The sequence below is a fragment of the Nipponia nippon genome, unplaced genomic scaffold, assembly GCF_047370975.1.
Source record: "Nipponia nippon isolate SJK-2023a ecotype South Korea unplaced genomic scaffold, ASM4737097v1 scaffold_30, whole genome shotgun sequence".
Taxonomy (NCBI): domain Eukaryota; kingdom Metazoa; phylum Chordata; class Aves; order Pelecaniformes; family Threskiornithidae; genus Nipponia; species Nipponia nippon.
In genome coordinates this window covers 6,293,414-6,308,214 of record NW_028262348.1, presented here as the reverse complement: position 1 = coordinate 6,308,214, position 14,801 = coordinate 6,293,414, and the positions used below count along the sequence as shown (strand labels likewise).

General features: G+C 44.9%; 1 protein-coding gene across 2 annotated transcripts in view; it reads left to right on the top strand.

The window, feature by feature from the left end:
* The window catches only part of MORC2 (MORC family CW-type zinc finger 2), a 51,148-nt gene that overhangs the window by 16,364 nt on the left and 19,983 nt on the right, over positions 1–14,801 (top strand). For both annotated transcript variants that reach the window (XM_087768701.1, XM_087768702.1), the window contains 6 exons: positions 1,002–1,161; positions 1,243–1,354; positions 2,784–2,909; positions 8,206–8,285; positions 13,312–13,394; positions 14,268–14,353. In XM_087768701.1, coding sequence (XP_087624827.1) covers positions 1,002–1,161; positions 1,243–1,354; positions 2,784–2,909; positions 8,206–8,285; positions 13,312–13,394; positions 14,268–14,353 — 647 coding nt within the window. The remainder of the gene's footprint in view (positions 1–1,001; positions 1,162–1,242; positions 1,355–2,783; positions 2,910–8,205; positions 8,286–13,311; positions 13,395–14,267; positions 14,354–14,801) is intronic.

Genomic DNA, 14,801 nt, shown 5'->3' with positions numbered 1-14,801 from the left:
ATTTGAGTTTGAGATGTATTTAAATTTATTGCTCTGATTTGATTTTCTGTAGAGAATTAAAGGTGTGATTGAAGTTGCTACCTGCAGGTCATAAACTCCAGATATGTCTCTTCTTTTGGATCTTTTTTTTTTTTTTTAAATAAAAAATCAGTGTGGTTCTACCTATTGAAAACTTGTATATCTTATTCAATTCAGGCATTGTTGTTCTGTATCCAGACTCTTAACATGGGAGTATTTTTGTGCTCAAGCACAATTACTTTCCAGGCAAGGCCGATAATGTAAGTTTTAAATTTGCACTGGGATAATATCTAAGAAAACATTTTCCATTGTGAGAGTGGAGGGGGCTCTACAAAGAAGCTGTTAAGGGAGCAATGCTTGCTAGTGGCCAGCTGATGGCTGAAGCAAGTTGGGAACAGTGATGTAGTTCCCACAGCAGCGCTGGAGCCAGAAATTTTGGCTTGACCTAAATTCTAAAGTGAGGATGGGATTCGCTGTCCTTAGTAGGCAGCTGCAGTCTACAATTCTACCTGTGTTTTTGTTCTAAATGACAGATGACACCAATAACCTTGCTAGAATCCTATAAAAATAATCAAGAGTGAGATCGGGATAAATATGAGTGAAGGATGTTTGAGTTCAAGAGAGAGGTTAAGCACAGAAGTTGACATTTTTAAAGAAGCAAAGTTTGGGTGGTTTTTTAGTGTTATGAAAGTTGTTACAAGAGGAGGGGAAAAAAGGCATTGAGTGTGTGAGTAGCCAGTACCATACAGGTTACTTGGGAATGGTTTGGTCTAAGACTAGATACTGTACAAAGGCAACTCAGGAGCTGGCAAAGAGGGGTCCTCGAGCATTTGACAGATGTGCAAATGACTGAAAAGCTAGGAAGGACTCTTGCAGTGACTTAGGGGGCTGTTGGAAGGGGTAAGTCACTCGGCTGTGATCCGCAGAAGGGGCTGACTGGAGTGGGTGAGCCTGAGTCACTCTTGGTATGATACAATTTGCAGGTCATTGTTCCCCTGCCCACCTGGAATGCACGAAGCCGGGAGCCTGTGACTGACAACATGGAGAAGTTTGCTATTGAGACAGAGCTAATTTACAAGTATTCCCCTTTCAAATCAGAACAGGAAGTGATGGAGCAGTTTAATAAGATCCGTGGTGAGAAAGGTACGTATGGACAGTGCCGATCATGGGCAAAGTATTTGGGGTTTGGCTGGGATTCACCTGGTCAACTTGTTACTTGCTCAGGCACCCTGGTGATCATCTTTAACCTCAAACTAATGGATAACGGAGAGCCAGAGCTGGATGTGACTTCTGACCCCCGAGACATTCAGATGGCAGAAACACCCCCAGAGGGAACGTAAGTTCTGGGTGTTACAGGCCCTTGGGCTCTGATCAAATTATGTGTAGGGTGTGGCTATATACTATGTGCATGTGATGTTTAAAAGCTTCTCTTTCTATGGTGAATTGGAGAATTTAGAAGATCTTTAGTTTGTTCTTCAGCAGTTTGGAGTTCGTGTGTAAATGGCCCGCAGGTGTTATGGTTGTGTGTTTGGTGTGAATGCCTGCATTTGCTTGTCTCAGCTTAGTCAAAGCAGCAAACTCGATGCCCTTCTTTAGGCACTTTAAAACCAAGGAGCCCTAAGCTATAGGTTTAATTTTCTACACTCATCAAAGATGTTTGCGTCAGAATGACAGCTGGTCGTGAGTCTGTGCTGCTTTCAAACTGATATTCAGTTTTGTGATTAAATGAACTCTGGCAAAACATGATACACTGCACAGATCAGCCTCCACAAGCGAATGGTACATGTGGGTGCAGGTGGGGCGTATGACCACGTCTTTCTGGGAGCAGGGACAGCTCCTGGACTTCCCTGCAGAGGAAGAAGTATATGCTCAGAGGGCAGCTGGAGGAGCAGAGGGCCCTATTCAGGGAGAGCTGAGTGTTTGCTGAGTTGTTCACTTGTAGCCTGAAAAGGGAAAACTGAGCTGAACTGAGCCAAATGCTTGATTAAATCCCAGAGCTTCTATGGGCACACCTAGCTAGCTTTACCCTTTTTATGAGATTACCCGCTTCTTCCCTGAAGTGCTTGAATTTCCTGTAGAAACAGTTTCAAACACTGTAAACCTAGCTATTTCTATATGTGTTAGCTTGATGTTATTGACTACACAGGTGCAGCAAACTCCCTGGGGACCTCCAGGGATATAATCTGCTTCTCAGTTTCTTTAATACCTGCTGGTGAGCTTTCATGATTACCACTGATCATTGGAAGGAGCTGCTTCTTCCTCCTGACCTTATGGTACCACTTCTGTGTGATCAGTGCAATTTCTGTCAGAGTATACTCCTGACTAACCGAAGGGTAAGAGAAAGCACTAGCAAGTGAAGCACACACTTGGTGTTAAATGGTCCAGTTTATAGGTTTGACCTTTATTATCCAGCTGTATTCAAAACATCCTTTTCAAGCTACAGTAATATAGGCATCAGTGTTTCATAACAGTATTTAAAATGTACAGCTCAATAGAAAATCTCTGTAGAAGACATAGGTAGAAAAAAATTAAAAGCCTCACTTAATGTAGCTGCATATTAATATTCTATTAAAATAGAAAGGCCTTTTCTTTTACCTAGCTTTCTTGTTGAAGGTTGTCTGTTTGTCATGTTTTGAAGTAGATGGCTATGATCTGAGATGATAACAGTTGAAGTTGCAGGAGGTGTGAATCCTGCCGTAGGTGCTTAAAATACAAGGAAATGCTGAAGAAACTGCTCGGTCTCTGTAAGCATCCCTCTCTTGCAGAAAGCCTGAGCGTCGCTCCTTCCGTGCCTATGCTGCTGTGCTTTATATTGATCCCAGAATGAGGATCTTCATAAATGGACACAAAGTACAAACCAAACGACTTTCATGCTGCCTGTACAAGCCAAGGTAAGTGGTGGACCCAAAGACTGCAGACATGTGGGACCTTTTGGAGTTTCCTTACAGAAGAGGTTTAGCATTTTGGTCTCCAGGTGTATGCTGCATAATTCCATGTTAAAGCCACAGAAACAGATTGTAAGAGAATGGGATGTGGTATTGACATCATGGAAAAAGAGGGAGAGAGTGGAAAATCTAATGCCTTTGAAAATCGCATGAGTAATTTGTGCAATTTGGCTCCCTTTCAGAGCAAACAAAGAAATGAAGATACTAGTTGTTCAAAATGCCATATCCCTACAAAACTGTTGGGTAACTGTGTTTTGGGTTTTTTTTAAATAGGACAAGGAAATACATATAGTGGGTGTTAGAATTATTACTGAAAAGAAACTAGACTGAACACTCTGAAACGGTTGCTTTGAAAATAAACTTCTATATGTAGCTGATCTGGTTTGAATAGAGATTGGGAAATACCTCTCCCTATCTTCCTTTTAAATTCCCTTAAACAAAAAATTTGAAAGAGAGCTGAGGTGTGTGCTGCCAGTTGGCTTAACAGGGACTGGAAAAGGTTATAAGGATGGGAGGGGAAAGGAAAACACGTATTTAAGTCTGCTTGAGGCAATAGTGTTCTTCTGTCCCTGGGAGCACAGAGGCTGCATTCTAGATACCTTAACATGATTTGTCTTATAAAATAGGAGCAATTTTATACACTATTTGTGGATTTTTTCAATATAGCATTTTGGATTGCAGTAGTGTTTCAATAGCATGGGCCTGCTATCAACCCATCAGGTACTTTTACTAACTGCAATCCGATGTCATGCCACTGATTGCTGCTTAAGAGCCTGGCCAGTTTTCAACTTAGAGCATGGTCTGTCTGTCAAGCTCGTACTTCCTCAGCTTCTTAAATGAAAACGTGTGAAACGGTATCAGAAACTTGACCGAAGTCAAGGGAGTCATGCACTGCTCTCCCCTTGTTGACCAAGCCAGTCGGTAGGTGCAGCTTGACTTGCTGCTGTAAATCCTGATTTTCTGACTGCGTTTTACCTACATGTGAGTGCCATGTGCTGCTTCCTCTTGTGCCACAGTCGAACACAAAGTACTGTGGAGAGAAAGCAGAGGAGGAGGGCACAGGTTTTTATCTCATCAGAGACCAGCTTACTGCGAGACTCAAAGACAGGATGCTATCGCTATGGGATGGTGCTAGCATTGTCATGATAATATACCATGGACCAGGTCACCCCAGATGTTCATCTGCCTCAGTATCTTCTTTTTCAAGTGGTCAGTAGTCGATGCCTGGGGAGGGATATGAGAATTTTGTCCTATACCATAGGACTGTTTTCTGTTGAAAAGAGACTGTGTTTTTAGACAATTTAGGGGGCAGCTCTTCTGGGTCCCTATCACCAATTCTGTATCTGCTTTTCATTGGTTTTGGGGAATAGTTGCAGCTGTAGAAGGAGAAGGAAATTGTAACAGCTCAGCAACGGTAATTCATGACCAAGGAATGATCTGGCATGGAGGGCAAGAAGGCCTGACGAGATAAGAAATGCTGCAGTATTGTCTCATAACAATCATGTAATGCCAAGTGCTCAGGGGCCAATTGTGGTAAACGGAGCTGGTGCTGGGGGATGAATCCAGTGCTGGGCTAGGGTGCCCCATTCTGACGCTCACGGGATCAGTGCTGATGCAGGTGTATCTGACAAATCTGCCTGTGCCGCATCTTTGCAGACTCCTTGTAGATCTGCTTATGGTGGCAGGCCAATAAAAATTCCCCAACACTGTAAAGACACTTACATTTAAAATCCCCGCTCCTGCAGCAGAGTAGTAAGGACTGTGCAAACAAGGCCCTTCTGTAGAGCACAGTGTAGATCTTATTGGACTTGGGCAATTATTTTAGCCTTACCAGGTCTTTCTGGAGAGTGTCTAGACTGCTTCCTTCTGGTCTCAGACTCCTTTGGGCTCTAGAAGCTGTGTGGCTATCAGGACGAGCCATCAAAGCTTTCACCATGGATTCTGGGAGCCAGCACAGCCCTTGGGATAGGTGCCCACACTGTGCCCTGGACAGCATGTGAAGACTCAATCTTTTACCTGCAGACACCTGAGCAGAGCTTAGTCTGCCCTAGGTGTCTCTTTCCCGAGGGAAGATGACTAAATCAGTCCATTCTGAGAGTGGAGTTACTCTGCTTTTACAGCTATAGATGATTTTTTTTATTTTTTTCTCCCTGAACCTGCTGGAAAGGGTTGCTTATGCCCTGGATTCTCCTTTTAGAGTTGGAGCCAGAGCTCATGCATCCCCATTTAGCTACTGGACTTTGAGTGCTCTGACGGTTAATACTACTCCCCTGCACTTGTACAGGGAATCCAGTTTGTATGGGTGTGCACAGGGGAAGTGTACCACCGTTAAGGTGTTCCTTTCAAGGACAGTTGATGCAGCAGTGATGCTTAGCTCTTTAGGATAGCTGTTTTTTGCAGAGCCTCAGTAGCCTAGGCTACTGTTGAACTTTCCTGGTCCAGCAAAGGGATGGGTAACAGGCAGTGACGGTTCTCCTGTTTTACAGCCCAAGTAGATGGTGTGCTGTGTGTGGTACATACTTAAGGGCTTTTTGCTAGTCTTTGGGGAAGTGTCATGATGCCTGAGCCTAAACAGGTGTTAATTTTACTCATATCCTCCTGATAAAGGCCAGTGAACTACTGTAAGGGAATGCCATTCATCTGTCAGTATGGAGACACCTCTGTGCATCCATATCGTTAGTTTTATAAGAAAGTCTGTTACAAACCAGTGTGGCATGCAAAGGGCAGGTCATTACCTGGTGGTGAGCTGACAAATGACTCCTGATTGCAGTCTTTTTCATACTTCTTGGCGAACTTTGGGCCAGGTGTCTTTTTGTTTGAAGTGACACTTTTATGCCTTATGTTGGACATGGTAGGTACAGCCATCAGCTTGTGCCTCTGCCTTCTGGTCTGCTTTCAAGATCTGCTCAGGAGGATTGCCTTCAGGAGGTGGTGGCTCCCCTCCTACTGTAGGGCTGTAAGTCAGATTGCCTTCATCTCTGAAGGAAAAGCTTGTGCAGTGGCTTGTCTGCAGTGTTGGTGTTAGAGAACAAAGAATGAAAATCCATTGTGGGCTTTAGGGTGTTTAAGTGCCTTTACTGAAAACTGAGGTTTTACAGCTGTTCCACTGTTCATCAGGAATAACAGCTTGTCTTCTGATCAGGGCACTTGTTTTGCTTTTGTCATCTGCCCTTTCTGGAAGCCATGTGTTTCTGTGGGTAGAGGCTTCTCCATACCTTTCTGGAGCCTGTAACGTCCTGGTGGCAGGGGCAGGCTGGTTTTGTGCAGATCCTTCGCCAGTGTTTGCAGGTATGAAACCACAGAACCAGCCTCCCTGGGGATGGCTTGTGTCTCCTGAAGGATTGCTTCCATCTGTTCTCTCCTGCAGTAACTGAGTTTGTTTAGCAGCACGGACCGTGCAGATAGAAGTAGCCAGGCCATGTGCAAGGATGTCCCTTCATGAGGGCACTCCAGGGCAGTCGTAATGAATGTCTTGAAGCTGGCAGAGTGTGTTTTACTATCGCATCCTGCAGAATTCTTGCCTGACTGTTTCCGTATGTCTTTGCTAGATATGCTGTTCCAGACTACTTGAATAGGGGCTTTCCTGGCTGTGACTGAAGTCATTTGGTGTTGGAGAAGAAAGTGAAACAGGAGGGTGGGCACAGTGGTGGCTCACGGTGCCTATCTGGGACACCCTGCAATTGCTCGCACTGCACCCTGTTGCAAAGGGGGTGATGTCCGTAAGGTCCCCGTCAGGTACTGCCGTGCCTGATGAGCTGGGTGTGTTGAGATAATTCAGCTTCACCCTGCTTCTCTTTTTTGCCTCAGGAAAATCTGGCAGGATGTAGATGAGGTAATTTAATTATGCCAACATGTTGAAAGCAGTCTGGTTTTCAGAATGTCTTTCTCTCGGCCCCAGGTAGCTTTAATTGCCCTTAAGTAGATTTGAGGAGATGGCGCCACCAAAAACCTGACGCTGCATCTCCTAACGTGGTTATTGGGTGATTTCTGGAAGAGTTAACACCTACCTGCCTGCTTTTTCCTCAGTGAGGAGATCCTTATGAACAGCAGAAAATGAGTTTAGTAAATGCAGAAATGTGTTTAAGTGGACAGTGCTTGTGGTGTGAATTTCCAGGATTTGGGAACAAAGGATTTCTGTTGGCGAGACTATTTCTGACATCAGTATCAACATCCATGTGTGCTTATCCACAGAAACATATCTAAATGAAAGTTTTCATCTGTGCAAGGTGATTCCTTATGGATCCTGATAGATTATCTGCCATTTGGGGGAATCTTGTGTCTCACTGGGATCTAAATGTGGGTCCTCCTACATTAATAAGTTGGGCAATCAAGCCTTATGTCCTTATGTGTGCTCGCCTCTCTGTAAAAACAGCATTTTTAGTGGCTTTTGCTTTGGCTAGATGCTGGAGAGGTTTATTTTTTCATAAAAAGTTATTTGGGATGGGATTTTCTTCTCGATACATCCAAAACCTTCTGTCTTAAGGTGGTTTGAGTTCCTGCAGGCTCTGATCATCCTTGGTGTCATCTCCTCTTCCCCAATTACGTGCCTCTGCACAGAGGTGACGCACACTCATGAGCTTCTGCCTCTTATACACGCCTGCCTCTTTCACTCTGCAGTAGTCAGATTGTGATCTGCATTTGGCATGTTATGATTTAGGAAAGGTGAAACAAGCCACTGCAACTCAAGCACAATTTACAAGGTTGTGAGTCAGATGTGTAGCATACAGAAGTGTCCTGAAACTTCAGAGCTGCAACTTGAAGCTCTATTCAGAGAGTTGCTCTTAGAGGCTTTGAGCTAGCCCTGCATGGAGATGGGCACTGTCAGACTGTACCTGTGGACAGCTGTTTGCAGGAGAAAGGAAGGGTTATTTATCTGTAGTGATAGGGTTTTGAGAAGCTTTCCATGTATATATTCACTCCTCCTTTCTGCTTCTGAAGAAGTTATTCCTCTAAACCTTGGGATTTCATCCAAGAATACGGATAAATTTCGCCCCCACCGGCTAATGCAGAAAGGGGGTATTGTGGTTGCAGTTACTACTAAAGTATCTCAGACTTTAAAAGTTTTTTGTCTAACTGCATCCAAAAATGCCCAGTTCCTGATATGTAAACCTCCTCCTCCATTTATTGAATTTATTGAGAAAAGTAGAGTAGCATGTGGAGACCTTATTCTCTCATACAGTGATGAAATCTTGGTTTGATGTTGCTGCTGAGTTTGCTGATTAATAAGTTTTGATCATCACAGGATGTACAAATATACTTCAAACCGTTTCAAGACCCGTGCAGAGCAAGAGGTGAAGAAAGCAGAGCACATGGCAAGGATAGGTGAGTCTTCGGGCTATGCATGCATCCTGGTTTTGCTGTAGTGAGGGAAAGGACTGAAAGAGGCTGCCTTGCCTGGATATGACCTGAAATTGCTTGCTTCTGTGATCATTATGGTTGCTCAGGAAATGAGTTACTACAGATGACCCAGACTTACTTCCATGCAATGGAAGGAACATACATTGTTCCCTAAGACTACTTCCTCTAGGGAATACATGTACTGATTAACCCTTGGAGTCGCAGCTACCTGCCCTTGATCCATCTGAAGCCTGGCTAAGCTGCTGCCCTGTTACCCTGCAGTTCTGCTCTCACCTTTTGCATATCATTAGCTTTTGGTTCTGTTCTCCTACTCCTTCCCTGTTGAGGCAGTTGCTCAAAAAATATTTTTATTCTGTCACTTGATGTAAAGTGATTGATCTGGGTGTACAAGGGAGTCCTAGTTTGTTTCTTGGGTTTTTTTTCCCTTCGAGACATACCTTTTCTCCATCTAGTCTTCCCTTCCTATTAAGTCCTGGAGTCCTCAGGGCAAACCCAATTTGACATTATTGGATGTTCAGCATATAGAAATTACGTAAGCATATAAATATAGCATATAACTTCATTAAATTTTGCACAAATTTAACATATAAAGCAGTCTCCCTAATCCCTGATGGGGAAATGCCATAGTGAAGGAGGAGTCTTGGAAGTTGTAAGACATGTTGACCTATATCTTCTGGTAGGTTTCATAAATCAACTTTATAAATCAGAGGCATGTGTCCTCTCTCCCTGTGTAAGAGCTGCTCTAGGCACATGCGCGTGTGTGTGTGTGCAGGTCAGATATGCAAGTGATGGTGCCACGTTTGGCCTGTGCAGAGTCATTAAGGGCAGCGTGATTTTGACCCTGCCCAAAGCAAAGCAGCAAAATGAAATTGTGTAAATTGCTATGTTCCCTATTCCTCCTTTATAAAGTACTACCTAACAAGATAGACTTGAAACTATGAAGTTTAAGTAGATTTTATGCTGTGCCTCAGTCCTCATAGATTAATTTATTTTTTAGATTGAGTCCTTGTCATGGTTTAACCTCAGCCGGCAACTAAGCCCCACGTAGCCGCTCACTCACTCTCGCCCTGTGCGATGAGGGAGAGTACGGAAGAGTAAAAGTGAGAAAACTCGTGGGTTGAGATAAAGACAGTTTAATAAGTAAAGCAAAAGCTGTGTGTGCAAGCAAAGCAAAATAAAGAATTCATTCACTCCTTCCCATCAGCGGGCAGGTGTTCAACCATCTCCAGGAAAGCAGGGCTGCATCAGGTGTAACGGTTACTTAACAAACGCCATCACTCCGAACATCCCCCCCTCCTTCTTCTTCCCCCAGCTGTATATGCTGAGCATGACGTCATATGATATGGAATATCCCTTTGGTCAGCTGGGGTCAGCTGTCCCAGCTGTGTCCCCTCCTAACTTCTTGTGCGCCCCCAGCCTGCTCGCTGTATAGGGTGGGATGAGGAGCAGAGAAGGCCTTGACTCTGTGTAAGCGCTGCTCAGCAGTAATGAAAACATCCCTGTGTTATCAACACTGTCAGCACAAATCCAAAACATAACCCCATAGTAGCTACTATGAAGAAAATTAACTCTATCCCAACCAAAACCAGCACAGTCCTATAGCCAAGGCAGATGTTCAGCACACACTTGCATTGCCTTCAAGAATGTGCAAATAGCATGATTTAGAGAGGCTTCTTTCTTGCAGCAGTCCATGAGGCCTTCATGATGTTTAAAAGGTGAGCTTTAGTGTCTTGACCGTGAAGAATGCTGCCATTTGGTGTCCCAGTGCTAAGAACAGGTATCATTGGCACGAAACGTAAACTCATCACCAAAGCTAGCCCACTGCCTCTGGTGGTGAAGTGGGTGCTAAGCAAAGGGCTTTGAATGTGGTGGAAAAACTCATGACAGACAGACTATTCTCTGCAAGATTTGACCACGTGAAGCCTCCAGGACTAAAACATTCTTGTAGCATTAACCTCAGCTTCAATGGCACAGCTCTCATTTCTTTGCTTCTAGGAAAATGAATTTAATCTGTAACAACCAAGTTCTCTTGTTCTGCTGTTGATAGAAAAGATTAATTTCTCGTCATCTCCAGCATATGTTTTCTCTTGAGGATGCGCACCGATCTTAGGAGAGATCTTCACCAGGCAATGATGTGCAGTTTTCTCTTTTAAAACTAGGGGTGCGTTGCAAGAAATGGTGGATCTCAGCTGAGCTAACTGCAGTTCCAGTATGCTGTGGCTGCCTGCCAGGGATGTGTTGGAATTCATCATTGATGGATGAGTCTCTGGAAGTAGCTTATGAGCTTGTTGAACCAAAACTTATGATAACCAGGAAACAGCTGGGGGCAGGGGGAGGGAAAAAAAACCCAAAAAAAGACGTATGGGCAGCTATGACTATTGGTGACATGGCTTTGGCATATCCAAAAAGAGCCGTGGTTCAGGAGTGAAGACATATATATATATTTAAGATGAGGAAAAGCCACTGTTCATTCCCTGGGAACTGACTTCCTGCCTCATGCGATAAGATGTAGCATCCAGATCCCTAAGTGAGTGGATGAACCTGGGAAAAAAGTACCATTCCTGGGCAAGGTAGCTGTGAAAGACCGTCAGCTGCTTTCTGTGTATTTCTGAACCAAGACCGAATACTGCACTGAGGCATCTCGGTATTGCCATTGCCTAGTTTCAAGAAATCCTCTTACGAAGTTTGAAAAGCAAACAAACAGAAAAGGTGAGGAGTTATGTGGGTGACCAATATGAAAGTCATTAACAGCTATGTTCTGCACTGGGTGTTAGTCCGGAGTATTTTAGTGTGTCCAGTGACTTGCTTGGCAGTACCATGGGTATGCCGTGCTTGTTGTCCCCTGGGAGGACGTGAATGCGGATTCTAGCTGTTGTATGCTCATCATCCTGCTTAGGGCATGCCTTTTTGCCCACTAGGGCCTCAACCCTCAAACTCGTAACTGAATCGTTCCCTGTCAGCCATGCCTTCTCAGTTGTCATTGTGTTAGTGGAAGAGGGTTTGACCTGTACCCTTGCAGGTCACTGCTGTGTTCTTCCCTCTGGACACGGTTGCATTTAGCCCACCAGCTTCTACTTTACAAGCGTTAATTTAAATGGACCAAGTGTTTTAACCAGTGTCCAAACTCCTGTGTTTTCACATTTAGCCAAGCCACATTTAGCTTCTTGATAATGAAGTCGGTCGCACAGTGCAGTTCTGCTGTGGCTTGCTTGGTAAGCTGCTGTGAACCTCAGAGCGTGCTTCTGTGGGAATTAGTGGAACAAAACTCAAATGTAACACTGCATAGAAAGGAAAGGTGATTTTTATTGTAATGGTCTAAGTAAGTTGACTGTGCCCATTTGCATTCCCATACCTGCACACACCAAAAACATGCGTTTCCACAAGTAATGCTGACCATAGCATGGAGGACAGTGGATGCCGGTTATCAAACACTGGTTACAGCATCTGGATTCCTTCTGGCTGGCGACCAAGTGCTGCTTTTTGGAGAGGTGCTTGGTAATCTCTAGGAGCCAATTGCTGTCCTGTCATCTTCTAGCTTACCTCATCTTCCATAAATCTTAGGCAAGGTCTCTCCTCCACTGTTGTATTTCCTTGTTTTGGGTGTCTCACAGCCACAGTTTGTCTCCCTGTTGGGAGAGCAGGGAGGGAGATGGCTCATAGGGTGTGCTGCAACGGCGCTGCTGCCCTCCCACTATGGGTGCGCAGGCCTGCTGCTCACCTTGATGTGAGCCACACCATCCCTCAGCACGTACCAGTTGTATTTCCAAATCGTGTCTGTGCCTGTCAGCACATGCCAGTCTTTTAACCCGTGCTTTATCATTTCTTCTAGTCATCTTGCACGTAAACATTTCCGTTCATACTTTATTTATACCAGTCTATTTCTGTGAGAAATCTCTACAGTTCATAAAGGCTGTGGTGTCGCTGCATTCTCTTTCAGAAATTTCCATGCTCAGAAGCGAGCACAGGGGGCATTGCAGCAAGGCCAGTGCTGCATTCACAGCACACGTGCCCAAGTCGGGTGCTTGCAGGTGGCAGCTGCAGCTCTGGCTTTCCCTGCCCAAGCAGGGCATTACTTGCCAGTCCACATTTACCCCCATGGACCTCATAGCCTGTAGGATGGAGGAAGATTATTCACTCAACTGATTCTTGTACAGCTGTGAGCAAAACAGGCTTCTGACCTGAAAGGGAATGTGAGAGGGTTGTAGCCAATGTGCTTTTGGATGGAGAGCATGCAGATGCAAGGTACATGGTGCTAATTTACCAAAGCACATTGTGTCTCAATTTTAGGAAGGGATCTCCTCACTGAAAACGAAGTTTATTGAATGAATCTTAAGCAATACAAGGGTGATGTGTACCTGTTGCCAGGCGGTCTTGTTGGTAGTCTGGGAGAGAAGCGAAATGGGGAGTTTCTTCTAAGTGGTAAACTTTGTGCACGCAAAGATCAGGTGTAGTGGTAGGTTTTCAGAACAGTGTGTCCTATTTTGTGTGTAGCACAGATATGTCTTTTTCCAGGTAAAATTTAGCAATTATCCAAGATAAAAGCATTTCTGAGAGTAGTCCTTTCCCTTCATCTCTGCAAAAAAATTATCTCTTTGTAACTTCGTTTCAAGCCTGAACTCAGTCTTTGTTTTGTGAGAGCCTTTCTCTGCCTCATGCTTCTGGGCAGAGCAGGCAGGGCCACTTGGGTCCTTACTCTTTCCAGTTCCTCGCTAAGTTCCTCATGGATCCTTCCTTTAAACATGCTTTTGCAGAGTTTAGCCCTGCTATTATGCCGATGTTGACTGGAACCTCTAAGCAAGTTTAAGAAGGCATGTTGGTGGAGCCCTCTCATATGTAATGTTTTATTTTGTACCTTTTTGTGTTACCTTTGTATCCTTGTACATGTCAGTCCAGCAAAGGCTTTCTGGAAATCAGTCTCCTCAGGTGAATGCCTTATGGTACGCTGTCTGTACTGAATGGTTGACATCGTCCTTTTCCCTGTGTGTTTCAGCGGAGGAGAAGGCTCGTGAGGCGGAGAGTAAAGCCCGTGCCCTTGAGCTGCGCCTAGGAGGGGATCTTGCGCGGGAGTCCAGGGTGAGCCTTGTGCTTTGGCAGCACATCACATTTTAGGCATTGAGGGACGTTCAGAGTGGCAGCTTTGGAGCAGTGTTGGCTGGTCAGCACCCAGCGGTAGCACCTGGTGTGTAGGTTAAGCAGGTCGCGACTTCAGTCGGTTGCCAGCAGCGTTCAGGCAGCTCTGTGGTCTCATCACCACTGGATGTGCTTCAACATCTACATGTGGTTTCCACCCAAGTGGAAAGTGTGCTGACGTTCCCCTGCCCACAACCTCCAGTATATACGGAGCGGGAAGGCGACCCCTAGCCCCCAGGCACTTTGTTTTCTGTCAGCCTCTGCAGAAGAGGCCAGGGCGACGTGAGGTATTTGAATAGAAGTAAAATTGGGTGCTTTTCAGCTCTTACCCCTCCCTGCCTGCGGAGCTGGCTCCAAAGCATTTGTGCAGGGGCTTTTGGAGAGGGGCTGTTTGCTTCCTCCTAGTGGGTCTGTGGCTCTTGACGGGCAAGGCTGAGACCCAGCCCGCTGCTGGGTGGGAGGTGGGCTTGTGGGGATGCCAGGTGGGTCAGCAAGTGACACCAGCTTAAAATCACTGTACTTCCTCTTAGCATCTAATGGAAACAACAGTATCCAAGTACCCTGGCTGTTTCCCTGTGCCTCCATTACCCTCTGGTTTCAGTACCTTAGACGTTTAATTACATTTATACATTTTCTTCCAAGCAACTGTGTAGCTGTTTAAACAACCCAGCAACAAGTGCTGCCCTAAATCTAAAGGCATGCTGATGGTCACTCTCCACCATTTCTGAGATCTTCTTGAAGGGGGAAAAATCATAGAAGTGAGTTAATTTCATGAATTTCACAGCAGCAGTTTTACTATGCAATGCCTGTTTGCAGGTGACGCTACGTCAAGTCCAAAACTCTGCAATAACCATGCGTCGGGAGGCTGATGTCAAGAAAAGGATCAAGGATGCAAAGCAGCGGTGAGCGGTGGTTCAAAGCTCTGATTTTCCCAGGCTGTTCACTCCACGTGCTTGGATGTCTCTCCTACTTTGCTTGTGTGGTAGAGGGACCAGTTCAGCTCAAAGGTTAAATATCTGTGGGCATCCTGTATGCCCTGGCTGTTAAACCAAGGGGCCTGAGTTTGCTATTTGGTTGCTTCTGCTGTTCCCTTCTTACTTGCTGAAAGACATCTTTGAATTTGGCTTGTTTTCTGCAGATGTTTACCTGGTTTTCATGTCAGCTTTTTTCACTCTTTTGCTTTTTCACCTGCAGGTAAGATTCAGGGAGGCAAACAAATGTTAGCAAGTTACAGTGAAATAGCTTTTAGAGTTGTAGAGAAGTTTTTAGAAAACTTTCTGAGTTCTGTTGTAGTCAGTGCTGTGAAATCCCAAGACATTGTTCTAACTTAGCTCTGGTTGCAATTAACTT